This window comes from Neolamprologus brichardi, chromosome 16 (assembly GCF_056152115.1).
Source record: "Neolamprologus brichardi isolate AB-2024 chromosome 16, ASM5615211v1, whole genome shotgun sequence".
Classification (NCBI taxonomy): domain Eukaryota; kingdom Metazoa; phylum Chordata; class Actinopteri; order Cichliformes; family Cichlidae; genus Neolamprologus; species Neolamprologus brichardi.
In genome coordinates this window covers 32,805,958-32,826,815 of record NC_142119.1, presented here as the reverse complement: position 1 = coordinate 32,826,815, position 20,858 = coordinate 32,805,958, and the positions used below count along the sequence as shown (strand labels likewise).

At 39.8% G+C, this 20,858-nt stretch overlaps 1 protein-coding gene across 2 annotated transcripts in view; it reads right to left on the bottom strand.

Moving 5' to 3' along the window:
- The window catches only part of adcy5 (adenylate cyclase 5), a 113,262-nt gene that overhangs the window by 14,308 nt on the left and 78,096 nt on the right, over positions 1-20,858 (bottom strand). Inside the window, exons 5-12 of one of the 2 annotated variants that reach the window (XM_087830220.1) lie at positions 19,285-19,412; positions 16,800-16,958; positions 15,685-15,826; positions 13,516-13,653; positions 8,563-8,585; positions 4,164-4,323; positions 2,474-2,571; positions 438-525 (exon numbers count right to left, since the gene is read on the bottom strand). In XM_087830220.1, the coding sequence (XP_087686346.1) occupies positions 438-525; positions 2,474-2,571; positions 4,164-4,323; positions 8,563-8,585; positions 13,516-13,653; positions 15,685-15,826; positions 16,800-16,958; positions 19,285-19,412 (936 nt within the window). The remainder of the gene's footprint in view (positions 1-437; positions 526-2,473; positions 2,572-4,163; positions 4,324-8,562; positions 8,586-13,515; positions 13,654-15,684; positions 15,827-16,799; positions 16,959-19,284; positions 19,413-20,858) is intronic. The other variant, XM_087830221.1, reaches the window with a different exon arrangement.

Below are 20,858 nucleotides of genomic sequence, written 5' to 3'. Positions count from 1 at the left end.
TCAGATAAAGTAAATATGAGATGGAGCAGCTTTTCTCAAAGACTCACATAAACATGAGGGAAACTTAACAGTTATTAATTCATATAATAGATACGCACCGAGGGAGTCTGTTGTAAAAATGTAACAGATTCTGATCCAAAAGAACTTCCTTTGAGGAGAATATCTATCATTTTCTAGATGAAGGATTCTCTGACCACAATTCATAACAAGTACAGCATCCAAACCACAGCCCGATAAAACATTTAGATTTGTCTGAACGATGTCTTACGCTGAACTGAGCTGAAACAAGGCAGCTGTCTTACGGGATAACATTCTCATAAAAGCATCTATAATCGCTTGTATTGGTTATCACTTTGCCGAATGCCTTATATCTGCAACAAATCTGAGTACAGCTCTGAGTTTCTCTGTGTCATTGATTGCAAGCATAGACTTCTCACCCCAAAACAGCAGTACACAGCTGAGACGAACATAACAGCCGTCAGGATAATGAGACAGGTGATGAAGAAGCCGATCATCAGTCTGGAGCTGCAGACAACAAAGAGATTGGATGTGATTATATATCTACTGCAATATTTATTACTCTGCAATTCACAGTCAGTGTGGCATCTGATAAGTTAACACTTTCTCTTTATAGTTTACAACCTTGTGCTAAATACTGTGGAAATAAACATCTTACTCGTGGGTGTGACAGGAATGAATAACACCAAAGAGAAGAAGCATTAAGAGGGTAGAAGCGATTATAAAAATAGATTAAATAACAAGGGACATGAGATGTGAGGAGGCAGCCTATGTGGGACTTTAAGGACAGGATTAAAAGACAAGAGGGGAGTGGTGAGATGAAAGTACTGAGGAGAAAGGTTAATAAAGAGGCAGGCTAAAGAAGATCAATACTAAGAGATGGGCAGGGAGAAACCTCGGAGTGCAGTTTGCAAAAAAAGAAGAGAGAGAGGAGGGCTCGCTTTGAGACAAAATCTGACAGCTTTAAAATCTGGCCACTGCTCGGGTGCAATTATGCTGATTTTGATCTGATATTCTTTTTTATTACTCATCATCTTTTATTACTCGTCTATTCAGTGATTCATCTTTATAAGTCCTGTTTTAAGGATAAAGGCTGAAGAATTTGGAAGAGAACTTGGAGCAGACAGCATTAAGACTAAAGCGGTGCCGAGTTTTGTAAGGCTCCAAAGCCTGAACGCACACACTGACCGCTAACAAAGACATAGTTTCTAAACAATTTATTAAAACACGTATTAGTGTTTATGAAATATAAGCAGATTGTTATATTTGCCTAATAAAGACAGCTTTTGGGATTATACCTTGGGAGTATATTTTGGGAGTACTATTTAGAAGACCAAGCAGTTTCAACTTGGAGCAACTTCTTATATACACACCCACTGGCCACTTTATTAGGTGCACCTTGCTAGTACCAGGTTGGACCCCCTTTCGACTTCAGACTGCCTTAATTCTTCATCACTATCAGCCTGAACTGATGATGCAGCACAGCACAGATCATGTTAACACCAAATTTGATGTTCCAGCAGAAACTGAGACTCATCATACCAGGAAGCACTTTTCCAGTTTTCTTCGGTAAGCCTGCGGGAACTCCGGCCTCAGTTTCTTGCACTCAGCTAACAGGAGTGGCACATTGTGTGGTCTCTAAATTTACAGTCCATCTGCTTTTAGTTTTAATGTGCTGTGAGTTTAGTGATGCTTCTTGGTTTTAACGACTGGTTATTTAAGCCTTAATATCAGCTTACCATTCTCCTCTGGCCCCTGGCGTCAAGTTCTCCCAGAGAACTTCGGCTCACTGGATAATTTCTCTATTTTCAAAGCATCCTGTGTTAGCAGATTCTGAAATACTCAGACCAGCAACATTCGGAGCCACCTTTTATCCCCATTTGATGCTTCTTTGAAGTTCAGCAGGTCGTCGTGACCGTGTCTAAATGCCTAAATGCTGATTGGATGATGAGATATTTGCATTAACAAGCAGCTGAACAGGTGTACCTAATAAAGTGGCAAATGTTGACCTACCCAATTTTGATTGTGTAAAGCAGTAGTTCTCAAACTAGGCCTTGGAGACGCCGGGGGTCCAAAGCCCATGGCCATGAAGTTCACAAAATACTTTGCAATGAATATTAAAATTGTGCTGCATTATTAAAAACTGCATTTAGACCAAAAGGAATATTGATTACCCGTCCCACCCCCACATTATCTTTTATGTATATTAAGAAAAACCTTTAGTAAGAAGTGCTCTCTCTCCAAAGTTCTAGTCCTAAAAGTTTGTCTGATTTTAATATATAAATGAATCGTGTGGCCGTTTAAACTCACTTTGTGTACTCTGCACCGCTTATTTATTTCATACATTTGAGCTACAGTTGTTTAAACTGTAATCAGAGTAAACTTTTCAAAGTTGCAAAGTAAATCTCAAACTTCCACGGTCCTGTCTGTGTATTATTTCCAAGTGTTGACTCACGGTGGCACGATGACAATCTGGATGAAGCAGATGAAGAGAAAGACGAGGGAGGCGCAGGCCACATAAGCCCCAAACCTGGAGTCCACCTGTTTGGAGTACTGCAGGAGGGAAGGAGACAGAAGTTCAGTGACACAGACTTTTCTCACATTCTGTCCCTCTGACGGCATGAGGGGTGAAAAACATACAAAACAACCAACAAGATAAAAAAGTATGAAAAGTCTGACTCAATTATGTCTCTCCGGGTATTTTGGAACGAGTACGTCAACACCACAGACGCTTGTAGCAGAGCTGGACTCGAGTCAGGCATAAATCACAAACTAGTGTAAGCCTCGACTTTTATTTATTTCTCTAAATACTTCCTCTTCATTCGGAGAATCTGGGAACGGCTGACATTTAGCGCAGATGACATTTAACTCCGTCAAGATTTGAGGCTGCTTTGAAATCCCATTTGAAATTAGAAAGCAAGAGCTTGAAATACTCAAGCTTTGAACCAGTCAATAAAAAATTAGAAAAATAAAGACAACAAAATGTAAAAATATGAACAGTTGATTCTCACAAGCCTGCAGGCATTAATTTGTTCATGCAGACGTTAATTCTGACTTAGACTTTCGTATGTGAGAACAATGGCTGAAAGACGGTGAGGTTTTTGAGTGAGTATTGATATTTCAAAGCTGAAAAGATTGTTTCGTGATGTTTGTTGAAGTTTAAAAATGAAAAAAAAATTGGTTATTGGCGTTTTACAGCTGAAAAGAAAACCATATCCCGTTATCAAAAAACTACTTACGATCCTTAAAAATTAAAGAAATCTTACCAACTGATCTGGCATGTGCAGCGGCTACTCAGCTGCTATCCTGCAAAAAGTTTATTTTACTAGATAAACTAGATATATACTAGATGTATGTATTAATAGACCTCTCTGCATTGAATCATATCTGTTATTAATCTCTGTCTCTCTTCCACAGCATGTCTTTATCCTGTCTTCCTTCTCTCACCCCAACCGGTCGCAGCAGATGGCCCCGCCCCTCCCTGAGCCTGGTTCTGCCGGAGGTTTCTTCCTGTTAAAAGGGAGTTTTTCCTTCCCACTGTCGCCAAAGTGCTGCTCATAGGGGGTCATATGATTGTTGGGTTTTTCTCTGTATCTATGAAGCGCCTTGAGGCGACTTTTGTTGTGATTTGGCGCTATATAAATAAAACTGAATTGAATTGAATAAACTCTAAGTTGAAATACTCCTTCTGTATGGCCAAGAGAAAATTGTTTCCCAAACTTGGAGATATTGCTGTGCCTCAAAATCAAACTGTGGATCAACAGGATTTAAAGATTGTACACAAGCCTAAAGGCAGGAGTGGTCTGACGGACATGGAACCGGAGGCTCTCCAAAATTCCTTCAGATCTCGCTTTCACCGTACACGAAGCAAAAGCAGGACTCAACTCTTTTTCCTCCCAAATTCCCTTTATAACAACCCAGCTGCAAACCTCTTCTCCGCCTGCCATTCACTGTCTGAAGCAGTTTCTCTTCTCCATTTAAACCCCTGCTTCCTCTCTTTCTGTGTTATACTTTGCTTTTGAGTGACTTCCCCGAGGGACCGAAAAAGAGAGAGCTTTTTGCACAAAGAAGATTGCTTGTCACGGCCAATTATCTTTTGCTATATTGGCAGTTGGACTTTGTGTGTCCGCGTGTGTGTGTCTAACCTTTTTCTCCAGGTCAGGCTCTCTGAAGGTGAGCAGGAATTTCTTGACGTGTTCTGAGCGCAGACGGTCGATGCTGCGCGCGTCGATGGCCCGGCCCAGAAACTCATCCACCTCGTCCTCTGGGTTTAGGTTTTCCTGTGTGTTTCTGAAAATAAAATGCCTGAATAAAACAAGAGGAGACTGATTGACATTTACATTTCATGCCGAGTCAACAAAGACTGTTTGGCTTTACTGCAGCTAAACTTTTTGATCCACTGCTTTCTTAAAGAACTTGTCTGAAAATCAAGCCAAAAGAAAACTAGTAGTCAAAACTATTGACTAAACAGAAGTTTACTAAAACTGTTAGAGGGTCACCTTAACAACCCACTGTAACCTGAGGTGTAGCTGCAAATAGGAAATCATACACAGTGCTGCGATCTGATTTCTTAGGGGCTTTTTTTTGCAAACATTATCAAATTAGTTTGATGATCAGAGATAAGCTTTTTTGAAAGTTGACTTCAATTCAATTCAAGACCTGAAGAATTAAGAAATCCCTGTTTCTTAATTGACAAAGTGAGGCAGTCTCAGAGATCTTAAAAACACAATCATGCCACAGTCTAAAAGTCAAGAACAGATAAGTAAGTGATTGTCATCCATCAGTCTGCAAAGGACTACAAGGCTATTTCAAAGGCTTTGGGACTCAAGTGAACCACAGTGAGAGGCATTATTCAAAAAATGAGCAGTGTTGGGGAGTAACGGAATACATGTACCGCCGTTACGTATTTAAAATACAAAATATGAGTAACTGTATTCCGTTACAGTTACCGTTTAAAAAGGTGGTATTTAGAATACAGTTACTTTGTTGAAATAAATGGATTACATGGCGGTACTTCCCTGTTTCATATTGTGGCGGGTCAGGACTGTTTGGGTTTTGTTTGACAGCTACGTTCTGTTGTTCCAGGCGGCAGCGTTACGGTTACCATGGTTACAGGGTGATGCTCTCTCTCTGTGACTGTGTTTCCTGGGTGAGAGAGCGACTTTTTGTTGTTGTTGTTGTGCTAAGCTAATAAGCAAAATGCTACAGGTATAGCTCTAAAGAATGTAGCATCATAGGCAGTGTAGTCCGTGCTGCAGGGAGAATGGACTACCATACCTGTTATGTGTCTGTGAGCGAGGGAGGGAGAAAAAGGAAAAGTACGAGCTGTCATCGAGCAAAAACGGGAGCTGGAAGCATGTAAATATAATAATAACCACTGCAGCCAAGAAGAGAGCCTGACGAGCCCAGTTGTAAGTAAGCTATTAAGACTCGACTGTACACCGTGTTCGTGTTTTCCTCCGAAACAATAAGTTCTGTTGGAGCAGCCTTTCAACGCCTCTCTCTGTCTCTTGCAAGTAAACTTGACCCAGACAACAAAGTAAAGCTAGTTTTCGGCTATGAGCCCGACACAGAACCCACCGTATTAGCCAGAGGTCCCTTTACTACGGTTCGGAGCCGCGGACCTTCAGTAACAGTAATAAATCACAGCAATAGTACATTCATGTAGTTGTAAACAGCATGATAATATATTAAGTAATCCAAAGTATTCAGAATACGTTACTCTCATTGAGTAACGTAACGGAATACGTTACAGAATACATTTTGGGGCATGTATTCTGTAATCTGTAATGGAATACATTTTAAAAGTAACCTTCCCAACACTGAAAATGAGAGAATGGAAACAGTGGTGAAGCTTCCCGGGAGAGGCCAGCCTAACAAAATTACTCCAAGAGCACATAGGCAACTCATCAGAACACCATGTTAAAAACATCTAAAGGTCAGAGTTCATAAATTCACAATGACAAAGAGACAAAAATAGCACCCATGGGAGAGTCCCAAGAAGTAAACAGCTGCTGATCAAAATGGAAACAAAGACTCATCTCACATCTACCAAAAATCATCTTGATGATCCCAAAGGCTTTTGGGAAAAGATTCTGTGGACTGATGAGAGAAAATTTGAACTTCTTGAAAGCTTTGAGTCCCATTACAGCCGGCATAAACCTAGGCCCAGTCAAAATCTGCACTTTAATCTGTTTGAGATGCTTTGGCATAACCTTAAACAGATCAATCATGATCAAACTCTCCTGGCTGAATTAAAATAATTCTGCAAAGAAGAGTGAGCCAACATTCCTCCACAGCAGTATGAAAGACTCATTGCCAGTTATTGCAAATGCATGATTGCAGTTCTTGCTGCCAAGGCTGGCACAACCAGTTATTGGGTTTAAGCAGCAACTGCTTTTTCACGTATTGTCAGGTAGAGTTGGATAGCTTTTTTCCCTTAATAATTGAACTTATCATTTAAAAACCGTATTTTTTTTTATTTCTTTGAGTTATTTTTGTCCAATATTAACATTAAGTGTGAAAACAATGAAAGAAACTGAGAAGTCAGGAAGATTTTTTACATCTCTGACCTGAAAGATCACTGCAGCCCTCAAACTTGAACACTCAGATGAGACAATTTGTCTAAAAACAATCACTAAATCTGCAAAACGTAGATTCACCTACATATAAAATGCATTTGACGGTTAGTCTGGAATACTGTGTTTGGATTTAACAATACCCAGAAGTTGAGCGATTGGAGGCAGAATTTTAGGAGTTGTTAAGTAGTTAATTGGAACATTTTGTGTAGACATGTCTAACTTTAAAGGTTTTGTCTTTAAACACTTGTCAGTTTCAGTGCTGTACTGTGGCTCTAATCGGTGGCATTTGAGGCCTCAACAAATCAGAAAGAAAGGATTGGTTTGTCTCTACGATGTCAAGTCTTTATATACGTTACATTCACTGATTTTAAGACAGATGGAAACAGATTTCCAAACTGAGCTGTGACATCGTATCCAGTGTAGCAGTTGACGAAAAAAACCCAGCATGTACTTCCTCTCGACTCTAAAAACCTGTCAGTCTGCATAAGAAGTAAGATCTGTGCTGTAGCCCGCGGCAGAGGCAGAGGCTTGGATGCTGCAGCTCAGAACAAACTCACATATACAGAACTATTTGGAGGAGAAGAGGAGGACAGCTTCTCCATAAATGACAGCTCCTCTTTGATCACTGAGAGCCTTTGGCTTAAATATCCCTTCCTCTGCCTTTTTTTTTTGTAAATCTTGGATGAAACAGTTGATACTGCAACACATTAAGAACATAAACTCTGTCCAGCAGCAAAAGACTCATGGAGAGAATCAGAATTTAGACTCTAGCACTCATGCAGGGGGATTATACGACAACTGCAAGCATTCATCTGCTAGAAGCGATCCTGGAACACGTTTAACCTGCCCTCCTGTGTGATTGCAACCATCAAGCTCTGATGTTCATATATTGATGGACACTGGCACACTTTTTTATTATCTTAGCTGTGTACACAACACATATTCAAGCTACAGCTGCATGATAAAGGGTTAAAGTGCAAATGCAGACTCCTGCATTACCTCTTCCATACATAACTGCCCTAATTTTCACTTTGAACCTCCAACATGTTGAAAACTGAACTGAGCCTGGTTCTTCCTATTAAAAGGAAGTTTTTCCTTCCCACTGTCGCCTAGTACTTGCATAGGGGATTGTTTGATTGTTAAGGTTATCTCTGTATTATTGTAGGGTCTTTACCTTACAATATAATATGCCTTAAGGTGACTGTTATGATTTGGCACTCTGGCAAAACCGAATTGAAAAAACAAAACAAAAAACATTTTAATTGAAACTGATCCTTTACCTGGACACCAACTCTCATACAAATATGATATGAGATCCCGGCAGCCTACGTCTATTGCAGCATATATCATATGCTGCAATAGACGTAGGCTGCCGGGGATTCCCATGATGCATTGAGTTTTTCCTTTCCAGTCACCTTTCTCACTCACTATGTATTAACAGACCTCTCTGCATTGAATCATATCTGTTATTAACCTCTGTCTCTCTTCCACAGCATGTCTTTATCCTGTCTTCCTTCTCTCACCCCAACCGGTCGCAGCAGATGGCCCCGCCCCTCCCTGAGCCTGGTTCTGCTGGAGGTTTCTTCCTGTTAAAAGGGAGTTTTTCCTTCCCACTGTCACCAAAGTGCTGCTCATAGGGGGTCATATGATTGTTGGGTTTTTCTCTGTATCTATGAAGCGCCTTGAGGCGACTTTTGTTGTGATTTGGCGCTATATAAATAAAACTGAATTGAATTGAATACAAATCAAAGATCTTGCACATCATCTTATTATTATGCCATTTATTCGGACTTTCCAGTTAAAATTACCAGTGACAATCATATTTGTGTTTCAAAGTGCTTCTTCTTCTCTTTCAGCTCATTTTCAGGATCGTTGCCTATCGTCTAGGGCAAAGTAAGAACAAATCCTCTAAGGTGGTACACAGACAAGGACAAAACAACAAGCACAATGAGTCACTACTCACTTGTCTTTGGGGTCTTCAAAGCCCTGCAAGAGAGAAAGGACAACAGGAAATAGGATTTTTAGAGCAGCGCGTGGTAAAGGTGTTTAATATTTTCTAACCAGATCGGTTCTGCTTTCTTTTTCTTTACAGCTAAATGCTCTTTTAATGCAACTCAGAACAATCACATCAACATATCTGGTGATTCGCTCAATGAAAGCATTTTCAAAATGATAAAACGAATAACGAAGCAAAAATATCCAATGTTCTGCAATATTTAGAAGTTGTCGTTCTACATTAAATATCTGTCATTCTGCAATGTTTGGACTGAACTGCTTGACGATCAGTGTGTGCTCTGGCTGTTCTGACGGTGATCTAGAACAATTTTCAGAGACTTCATAGATAACACCCCAAGCAATCTCCCAAGACATCTTCAGCTAATGAAAGGTACCTCAGCAACAACAAGCCCCCATCACACCCACACACCCACCCTTCCGACGAGTTATATCACTACAGTGGTTTAGATCCTTCCTGTGATTTTCGGGATTTATATACACCGCTTAGAGGCGGTTATTGCTTCGGTTGAACCTTGCTACAAATTATTTTAATTTTCTAATTTTCCTTTTCAAACTACATTAAGGAGCCTCAGCCTATCATCATTCCTCTGATTGAAGCTTGTTCAATTTAACTTCACAAATAATGAGCAACCGCAACGCTGCCATTAGACAGCTATTGGGAGCCTGATGACATAACAATTACCCTGAGCCAAATGAAAAATAAGCTTAAAGGGAAAGATTCGCTGTGGCTGGAAACCAGCAGACACGGGGGGGGGGAAAAAATCACCCAGATCACTTCAGGTATGAACTGAATAAAAGACATTTGCATCTAACTCAGCTCAAGATTTGGACCGTTCACCCACTGTCAGCTCTATTCGGCAAGAAACGACGGCTATGATTGACGCGAAATTACACGGTTTTGGTAGGTTTTGAGTTTTTCAGCAGAGATAAACCGACAGAATGAGCAAAATAAGAAAAGATGTAAGAAGTGGAGGCTTTGTTGTCGAGCAGAGGTAAACAAGACGAGTTTCAGATGTTATTTTCACCCCTTTTTCAACTGAAATGCAAAGATAGAATATGTCTATAAACAAACAGATGCAAAGCACACAACTTTAACACTTTGGGTGAACTGTCCTGCAAAACGATGCAGTGTGCTGTGTCATGGAAAAAAATGCAATATATTTTTTAAACTGTTTTTCATTATGAAGTCACATTAATCATATTTTGTTACTCAGTTTGTACTATGTTCAGATTGTCACTGTCATTAAACTATTTGGCGTATTACAGCATTACAGAATACCAGCTTGCAGATCTTCAAATTGCTCTACCTCCCTCTAGTGGCGAAACACACAAATGACTATGCTGAGGAAATATTCAGCACAGCTAACCCCTGCATGAAAGTAAGGGGGAAAAACGAAATTATTTGCATTCCTGCCTGCTCCACTGCTTCCTGTTTGCAAAAGCAAGAGGCTGAATGGGCAGCAGGAGTAGAAGTACATGTGTAAAATCCTGAATACCTCCAAAGTCCATTCTGTGTCTGACAGACATTCCTCCCGGTCATATAAAAACCCTCCCTCATGCTCTCTGTGCATATTTGATTCCTTATTCTTTACAGCTCTGTTTCAAAGCTCGCTCCAGAGCTCGCTGTGATTAATGAAGACTATGGAGATATGAAGATATGGGGCGAGAGAGTAATAGGCAGAAAGAAAACAGAGGCTGACAATGAAGGAAGGCAGAGCCGCAGCAAATAAAGTTGATGTCAAAGCGTTAATGTTTCTGCAAACTTTTACAGGACTTTGGTGACACACTCATCTGATATTAGGAAAGAAAAACAATGCAGCTGCTGATGTGATGTCAGGACGAGTAATTGAACGTAGTCATCCAGGACGATGAGAGATAAGATGATTTTTGTGCTGAGCAGCCTTAGCTCTAAGTGCCAGAAGGATCCAATGTAAATCAATGCAGCATTAATTTGATGTTGTTTCTTTTTTTATGTGCACACTTGTTGTAGCATTTATGCTACACAGAGCTCCAAGTCAGCTACAGAGCCCCCTGTGAGTCACATAAAAATACAGAAAGTAATACTTAACTGTGCAGACAGTTTTTTTTTAATGAAAAGTAATTGTTTTAAAGCAGAACTGATGTTTCTTTCAAAATAAAAGCACACTGGTTAAAACAGTCAATGGGGAGTTTGCATGTTCTCTCTGTACCTGTGTTGATTTCTTCCCAATTCCTTTTACGATCCAAAGACATGCATGTTAAGTTAATTTGTTAATTTTTAAGATGACCGTTGTGTGGGTGCTTGTGTTTGTCTCTCTGTGTTGGCCCTGTGATGGTTTGGTGAACTCTCCTGTGCATTGCCTCGGTCCAGATGCTGAACCCCAAGTTGTTTCCAATGCTTTGGTCAGAGTGGGATTGTTACAAAGAACTAAGATGTAGAAAAGGGTGTTTGTATATTCACGACAGAGGTAAGCTTATTGTTCTGTCTGGCTGTACTCACAACCTGACATTACACTCATTTAGTAGACAGATCGATCCAAAATAACTTTTATAAAATGTGCTCAACCTACCTATAACATGACCTAAATATTATTATAAAATATGTGTATCTGTTCTCATTCTATCCGGTCGATAAGTGATGACGTGATGAATCCTACTTCCGGGCCTAAAGTAGCCTGCGTTTAATATGGCTTTTGTGTTGTTAACATGTTTAATGTTTTGTATTTTTTTCTATTTAATCTCAAAAAGCTCCTAAAACAGTCAGTGATCACTGTTGACCTCGCTCAGCTTTTATTACCGCTAATCATTTATTTAAGCTCAGTTTTTAAAACCTTAGGATGTAACTACAGCCCAGCGCATGCAGCAGTATATGAATGACTAACCTCGTATTGTGGAGGGATTATCCTAGTTGTTCTCCTAGCTGAAGTTTGGTCCTTTTACAGCATCCTGCCATGCGATTACATTTGTTCCTGACCACCGAGAACACTCACGTTAACTTTTATCGAGTGGAAAAAAAGTTAGCTTGTTTATATTATGCTAACATAGCTGTGTCGCTAGCGGTCACGTAGCACATCATTATATACCAGCTAGCCAAACTTCAGTAACCCTACAAACGTCACTGCTGTTTAGTTTTCTGTCTTCATTTATGTTGGAAGTGATAACAGAGCTGTACGTTTTAATTTGTTTCCAAAACCCCGCAGTCAGGACATGCTATATTGTATTTAGATAGAAGCTAGTGAGCTAACTTCCTGCTAACTTCTAACTCCGTTAAATGTCATAAATTCCGTTTTCATGGATGCCTGGATGTTAAACTCAATTGTTACACCTGGTAGAGCAGAACGCTGATCATTTTATTAAAGATGAAAGACTTTAGACAGTTTTTCAACTCTCAGTAATGCCATAGTGATCGTTTGATATATGGACCTGCAGCGGAGTTTAGGCCCAGACACGGCTAGTGACGTCAGACTTAACGACCGGATGTGTTTGACATCAACCATTAAAGTAGTATTCTTGTTTTTTTTAGTCGTGCATCTCTATAACACTGAGTTCAGTACTTCCTTATGTCCAGATTTTGATTTTCCCGCATTGGAAGTGAATAAAAAATATCCCACTGAAAGCTAAAAGGTTTGCAACAAACAGCAAACTACAACTGTAAAGCAGCCTTTCCATTACAAAAGTGCAGTTCATTGATGATGCCACAAGCTGAGCAGGACTTAATAGGATGAGAAAACTACAGAAGCAGAAAAAAAGCTGTGCTTGCTGTTATTTTTTCTGTTGTGGTTATCAGATTGATTCATCTTGTTACGTGGAACTAAAAGAAAAGGCTGATCTCGTTCTCTGTCTGAGATGTTCCCAAGCATAGCAAGATACTACAAAAAAAAAATAAACACGTTTTGCTTCTTGTGATCACGAAATACGTGCGAACAGCTTGGTAGCCGTGAAGACGACCTGGCTGTTTGATTCAGGGACTAAGTACGGGTTTGATCTCCGGGGCGCTACAATTGATAGATTAGATCAACACTGGATTTTCTGTATTACAAAGGTGAGAAGGCTCAGCAAGAATAAAACACACGCTGCTACTTTTAAGTGGAGTACCGATTAATCAGCCTGATGCACGTCAATAATAGGCTAATTATATGCATGGCCCATGAGGATAACAGCACAGGGAAGAAACAACCTTTTTCATTCTCATGTCAATTAAATCATTAACTTGTTATTGCGGGAAAACCAGATTTGCTTTACAAGATATTTAACTGCTTTTCACATGATAACATAATTACAAGCTGTTCTGTTCTGATCTGAGAGAAAACTGCTCTTGATGTGAAAAAATGATGGGATTCACCTTTTAATAGATACTTTTTGTGAATATTACCAATTTCAAAATAAAGCATGTAGAACAGAATCCATTTCCCCCAATATATAACAGCGCACATGTTGTCTGGACTTCATCGTCCTCTTCCCTGCCATAGATACACTGAGAGGTGAGTGGATTGGGGATATAAGAAAAACAGGCATAGGTGCATCCATTCGCCAAGTGAGTCACTACATGCAGGCTCGGCTCAGCAGGAAGTGCTACGGTACGTAAATAACAATCAGTCTCGGTGAGGTTCCATCTCTCTGCCGTTGCTACATTTCCCACTTAACTGCGGCCGCCGACATGTTGCTGTTGTCCCCATTGCACGAGTGCTCCTGAGAGCCTCTCGGATCTGGGGGTAAGGTGTGAGAGGCGAAGTGAGCTGCTGCTTACCAGGACTGCAGATCTCAGGATTATTGTATTAACAACGGGTCGGCTTCATCACCAAATAAGAGCCAAGATGTGATATTGGCAGGAGAGTCACCTGGACTCAGCAGCACTACAAAGCAGACCATTAGAATGCTTTTAATCTATCGATAAACATTTGTTTACAAAATCTTGTCTTACCATCCTCTTCAAATCTTTGGAGATCTGGTTTCCACCTAAATGGTTGTAAAAGGGACGGTCGGTCCAGTGTCCACTGTTGTGGGTGACAGAGTTGGTCCTCTGCCGGTTCATTTTGGCAATCATGGCCTTTTCCTCTTTCTGTAAGACAGAAAAAGCAAAGACAGGTTTTAGAAATAAAGTTTACACATACAAGTTCACACATTTTGCGAGAATGTGTAACATATATTAGGATTTATCACCTTTTATCAACTGCAAATTATATACTTAGTGAATATCTCTTCTATCCAATAAGACAACGTTATCTCACAGTGCTGGCATGATTATCAGTCGTGCCAACGCTGTCACCAAAACCTGCCATGAATGTTGCCTTAAGACGGAGTCATCTGCTACCAGTATGTGAATGAAAGTGGTGAATCTGGAAATCCATGCAATCGGTTTCTTTAAAAAAAGCAATTAACTGGGACAAATCATCAAAAATCAAGTATCTGTTGGTGTCTATGTAAACAGAAATTCACTCAGCCTTGCTCCTGAATTTTATTTGATTGATGTAGGTTTGTTTGTCTGACACTATCTGAGGATGGGGGAACATAAAATAAACCCTCTTTTTACGGTATTCCCAGAGTATTTAAATGCAAAAATAAGCACACACTAATAAGCCTTCCTGTTACAGCTGCAACGGTTGGTCCACATCATATTTAAACCCTATGGATTAAGAAAGGAAAATATGAAGGCAGATGAGCAAATCCTTTTAGCAACGTTGAATGTCACATGACGTTCTCTGTGTTTGGTCACAGTTGATTATTGGAATTGTTTTAGATTAGCCCTTGCTAGCTCTGATACATTTATAACAATGCACATCATCCTTGTTAATAATAAACAAGTAAAATAAGAAAAAATAAAAGAAATAAACAGGGGAAGTCAGCAAATTGATAAGCAGATGATGATAAGGATGAAGGGCAGGGGAGGAAAACAGAGCCTCATTTTTCATTATGGCTCTTTGTAGCATAATAGCCGCTACTTTGGTACAAAGAGGTGTGTGTGTGGATGTTGGAGTTCGAGCCAGGAGTGGTGGGATCATAATGTGAATGGCTTCACCGACAAAGATTTCATCCAAATAATTCAAATGTCGAGGGCCACTTTTAACTACGTCCGATTTCAACGAGACTCTCGTGGCAAGACATTCAGATGAGGCGGCTGATGTAACAGTTACATGACCTGGACTGACATCACACAGGAGACAAAACCATATTATATTTGTGCACACATGGAAGTGGCCCAGGTCCAATCTATATCAGAAAAATATCAGAGGGTAATCTTCTCCTAAATGCAGAAGAAGAAGAAGTAAAAACATCCACCGAGTGTAAAACTGTTACACTGATGAAAAAGATTCCTTTTCTCCTTCTGGTGTTAAAAGCTGGTTTCCTGAGATGGTAATCTGTAGTCATTTTATTTCTTTTTACTTATGTTTCTAGATCTGCATCCTGGCTCCAGGATGTATTCACATAAAAAAAGAAAGAAAAGATAAAAGTAACCAAAATAATTAGACTGCACAATCTTCCTTCTGTCTCCCAGCAACGAGCAGCAAAATAAGAAGACAATATCACTTCACATGATATGCTATCTATAGTCGCAGCTTGTGATGATGCTGGAGGACAGACAGCTGATAAAAGTCTGGTCATAAACAAACAGCGAAGCAGAGACGAACTCACTCTTGGACGAAACAGATTCCCGGTTTATAACACAGACGATAAAACGATCAGTTTTTCAGATTCTGTGATCTAGAGAAACGTCACATACGGTGAATCAGTGGAATTCTGGGATGTTACATTATACTTTTTCAACCTTGACAGACGTGTGCTGTTGACCCTCGACCTCATCTTTAAATCGTGTCAGGCTAATTGATTATATTATATAGGTCAACAATGGGTTTCCTTGAAATTTAAAATTATTATTGAAAAATTCTGCAGCTACTAAATGTCAAACAGGAGTAAAAAGACATAAGAGCCATAAGAATAAATAATAATGTGTCCCACTATAAGCCATAAATTACAGCTCACAGAGTTTCTTTTCTGCCCCCTCGTGTTTAATAATCAGTTAATGCCACTTTAAACCACTTTAATGTATTTTTGATGTATATATTTGTACTATAAACAGTAATAAGTGAAATACCCTTTTCTGACTGCAGCCCACAATGAGGTAGGTTTCTATGTTGTTCTTCTTCAGGTAGGCATTTCTTTCTCCTCCTGTTCCCGGTTCCACATCATAGTCCCCATTCAGGTAATTCAGAGTGGCTTTAGTTATATGGATGCGCCTAAAATGAGAACCACACACACACACACACACTCTGATTATTCAGACACTGTATATTCATATCTACAACTCTGTGGGCTGTTAAATATAACAGTTTTAGCAAAATTGGTTACAACTCTATTTGGCAAACCCAGCTTTTGTTAATAGTGGAAAATATAAAACATTAAATGTTTAAATTGAGATATTATAAACGTGAAAAATATTAGCACATTTTTCATTACACATCTCAAAATAAGTTGGAGCAGGGGAAACAAAAACGCTGAAAATGTAAGTGTTACTAAAAAGCAACAGCTGGTTATCAAAGAACATCTTCAGAGTTTATCAGAAGTGAGGATGAGCAAAGCTTCAGCAATGTGCAATATCGGATATCGGAGCATATTGGATGCCTGCAATCTCCAGGCCTCAGCACTGCATTAAAAACAACCATGAAATCACTGCATGGGCTTAGGAGGCATTGTTACCCGTCCTATTAATACATGCTTGCTAAAGTGTTTTTACACAAAGAAGAAGCCACATATGAACATCCAGAAACACTGCTGTTTTCTCTTAAAAATGTACTGAGACAAAACGGAAAACTGTTCTGTGGTCGGATGAATCAAAATTTGAAATTCTCTTAGGAAAACAGTGACACCACATCCTCTCGGCGAAAGAGGAGAGGAACCCTCCATGTTGTTATCAGCACTCAGTTCCAAAGACTTAATCTCTGCCGGTAAAATCCAGCTGGTCCTCCTCAGTTCCCAGACGGTTGTTAAAAGAAGAGGGGATGCTACACAGTGGTAAATGTTTTTAGACGTTTTGCTCCTAACAAATGTTAAATGAACTAATACTTTGGCACATGCCACATTTTCTCAACATAAACAGATTTATCACATTTGCAGATGATTCGATTATTTTTCTTCTTTAAGTTTTACACAACATCCCAACTTTTTTTAGAGTAGGGCAGTCTGAACTTGAATATCATTGGAGAGACGTACCCTGCTTGGCCCCCAGCTTCCATCTGATTTGCTAGCGTGACATCGTTGGACCAGACATCAAACTGCCACTTCCTGAGCCCCAGCACCCCACAGTGCACTCTGCCACTGTGGATGCCCACTCGCATGTTGACGTTTACCCCAGTCACCTCCCGTACCAGCCTGCAAATAAAAACAGATAGCATTTTTAAGAGATAATTTACAAGTTAAGCTTTTTCGTCACCAGTGTGTTGATGTTAGGGTATCCCAGGCATCTTATATCTCTGCTTTTGCTTGCAAGCAACTTCCTGTTTCATCATTTTAATCCCTACATGCATACCGGATCGTTTTGACAGAGTTGTCCGTAAACTCATAAATGTCCATATATGTCATCCAGCACTTTGGGAATCATAACTTTCATAAACTAATGCCTGCATAAAACTGAAATCAAGGTCACATGCTACGAAGAAAAATTATGTGATTTGGGTGAAATTGCTCTTTAACAGCAAATGTATTTAATTTTTCTGCAACAAGAAGGACAACCACAAACATTTAGCTTAATCTGAGGATTATTAATCTGACTCAACAATAATCATCTTAAAAACTGACAGAGAATATTTCTGACTGTGAAGTTGCAAAGAGGCACTGACAACAGCTGACAACATGGTCAAAAACTGTTTTTAATGGTTTCTGGAAATAAAGTGATGTTATTCGTTGTGGCAAAGTACAGGGTGGGCCATTTATATGGATACACTGTAATAACATGGGAATAGTTGGTGATATTAAAGTCTTGTTTGTGCCACATTAGTATATGTGAGGGGGCAAACTCCTCAAGATGGATGGTGACCATTTAGAAGTCGGCCATCTTGGATACAACTTTTTTTTTTTCAATAGGAAGAGGGCCATGTGACACATCAAACTTATTGGTAATGTCACAAGAGAAACAACGGTGTGCTTGGTTTCAAAGTAACTTTATTCTTTCATGAGTTATTTACAAGTTTCTCTTTGTTGACAGACATTGACATGTCGAAGAGGTTAACATGTGAGGAGTGGATCAAAATTGTGTTGATATCTGGTGAACGCAGTAACCGGGTCATTGCAGCAGATTTCAATGCAAGACACCCTACGAGACCACCCATCTCCCATGCTACAGTTAGCAAACTGCTTGCTAAGTTTCGTGAAACTGGTTCAGTGTTGGTTTTGCCAAAATGTGGACGCAAGAAAACTGTCACTGATGAAGAAACATCAGTGGCTGTCCTAGCTTCATTCAGCAAGAGCCCACAGCGTAGCACTCGCCGCATGTCACTGGAGAGTGGCATTAGTCGAACATCCCTTTGGCGGATATTAGCTACTCACAAATGGCACCCTTACAAACTCCAGCTACTGCAGCATCTCAACGAGGATGATCGGCGCACAGAATTTGCAGAATGGGCAAAACAAAAATTGGAACAGGACCCTCAGTTCACGCAGAAGATTTTGTTCAGTGATGGGGAAAACTTTTATGTGAATGGTGAAGTTAACAAACAAAACCACCGCTATTGGTCTGACACTAACGCACATTGGATGGATCCCTCCAAGACTGTTGGAACAACAAAAGTGATGGTTTGGTGTGGTATATGGGGTACAACGATAGTGGGTCCATTCTTCATCAATGGAAACCTCAAGGCCACTGGATATTTGAAATTGCTACATGATGATGTGTTTCCCTCTTTATGCACTGAAGCTGGCACGTTCCCTGAGTTTTTCCAGCAAGATGGTGCACCACCACATTACGGGTGCCAGGTCCGAGCATTCCTAGATGAACAGTTTCCTGGAAAGTGGATTGGTCGTCGTGGGCCAGTTGAATGGCCCCCAAGGTCTCCCGATCTGACCCCCTTAGACTTTTATCTTTAGGGTCATCTGAAGGCAATTGTCTATGGTGTGAAGATACGAGATGTGCAGCACCTGAAACTACGGATACTGGATGCTTGTGCTGGCATTTCCCTGCGGTGTTGCTATCAGTGTGTGAAGAGTGGGAGAAGAGGGTTGCATTGACAATCCAACACAATGGGCAGCACATTGAACACATTTTATAAGTGGTCATAAACTTGTAAATAACTCATGAAAGAATAAAGTTACGTTGAAACCAAGCACACCATTGTTTTTCTTGTGACATTACCAATAAGTTGGATGTGTCACATGGCCCTCTTCCTATTGAAAAAACAAAAGTTGTATCCAAGATGGCCGACTTCTAAATGGCCACCATGGTCACCACCCATCTTGAGGAGTTTGCCCCCTCACATATACTAATGTGGCACATACAGGACTTTAATATCACCAACCATTCCCATTTTATTACGGTGTATCCATATAAATGACCCACCCTGTATATGGAACATCAAATATAACTAAAACTGCATCTGGAAATCATCCATTTATTCATTTGCTCCACCTCTGTCTGCTATGTGCACATATTTAAGCATTTTAATTGCAGCCACAGATGCCTTTTTACAGTCAGGGGGCAACTTACGAGATAGCCTCTATCATGTCCAGCCCCATCTCCACACAGCAGTGGGCGTGGTCGGCCCTCGCCTCTGGCAGACCAGACACACAGTAGTAGCAGTCTCCCAAAATCTTGATCCGCAGACAGTGGTTCTCCTGTCACGGGAAGCATGAGCACAAGAAAGAGCAACTTACTGGAGAGGTATCCTAGAAAATGAAGATGTTATTGCAATGGGTTTTAGAGTTAGTTCACTTTTATGCAATTCAAGGGAGACCTTTGGGAGCCAGTGAAACAAAGACACACAGCTATAACTGGATCCACCTTATGATATCCTCTCTTCATCTTTCACTTTACTATAGTATCTTGCAATTCAGTGGACAAAATACCTCAGTAGTTTCCAACTAACTCAAGTAGACAGAACTGAGGTAAGAGGTCAAATCATATGACTGATAAATTATAACAAATAACAAAAGACTTCCTGTTCAATAAACTAATAATGTTTAAAGTTATTGTTGCACTGATAGAATGATTTCCTACTTAATCCTAAATATAAAACTTTTTACCAGAGTCCAGCTCAATGTTTTGTTTGTATATTCATGAAAAGGAGAAGACACCTTATTAGAAGCTATGAAAACCTGGTACTAAATTTCTTCATCCCCTTACTGGGACTTGTGCATTATTATTTATAAATGTGATCTATTTTTCATTAGTGAAACAAAAACTGACAAAATCAATGTGATCAAACTAATAAAATCCCCAAAGTTCATCTTTTAGACATCTTTAGATGCACGGGTAAAAAAAAAGTCCATCGGCTGTTTCCTGTGACCGCTAACTGCACAGTGATGATTTTGTTTGTTTCTTCTGACATTCAACAGTCATCTTTAAATCATCCCACTGGATTTAGATCAAGATCAGATTTTCCACAAATGATCCTTTTCTTTCTCTTGATTTGTTAAGCTTTGGGTGATGGCCTGCTGCCCTGACAGAATAAATAAATAAATAAAAATAAAAATCTTAATATCAGTTTGATTTCATGTGAGTGGAACTCCCCGAGGAAAGAAATTAGCCTCCATGCTTTACACTTTTGAAGATTTTGTTTGTAGTTTGTAAATCTGCCCAACTATCTTTTATAAAGTTGTGATGTGATGATACCAAAATGTTTTAGTACACATTTCTGATGGTCTCTTTGTTTCTATTTTTCTCCCCTGCTTCCCCTACAATGCTATGTAAAGTTCACGCCAAGATTTTTAGAGCTAAAACTAAACAAAACAATGAAACTAGATGAAAGAAGAAATAGCCTGAGATTGAGAATTTTTTCTTTTGGTAAAACTTGTTGTAACAACTTGCCTGACAAGGCTTTGATCCACATGTTTATTGAGACCATTATTGAGACTATTCAATTCAATTCAATTCAATTTTATTTATATAGCGCCAAATCACAACAAAAGTCGCCTCAAGGCGCTTCATAGATACAGAGAAAAACCCAACAATCATATGACCCCCTATGAGCAGCACTTTGGCGACAGTGGGAAGGAAAAACTCCCTTTTAACAGGAAGAAACCTCCGGCAGAACCAGGCTCAGGGAGGGGCGGGGCCATCTG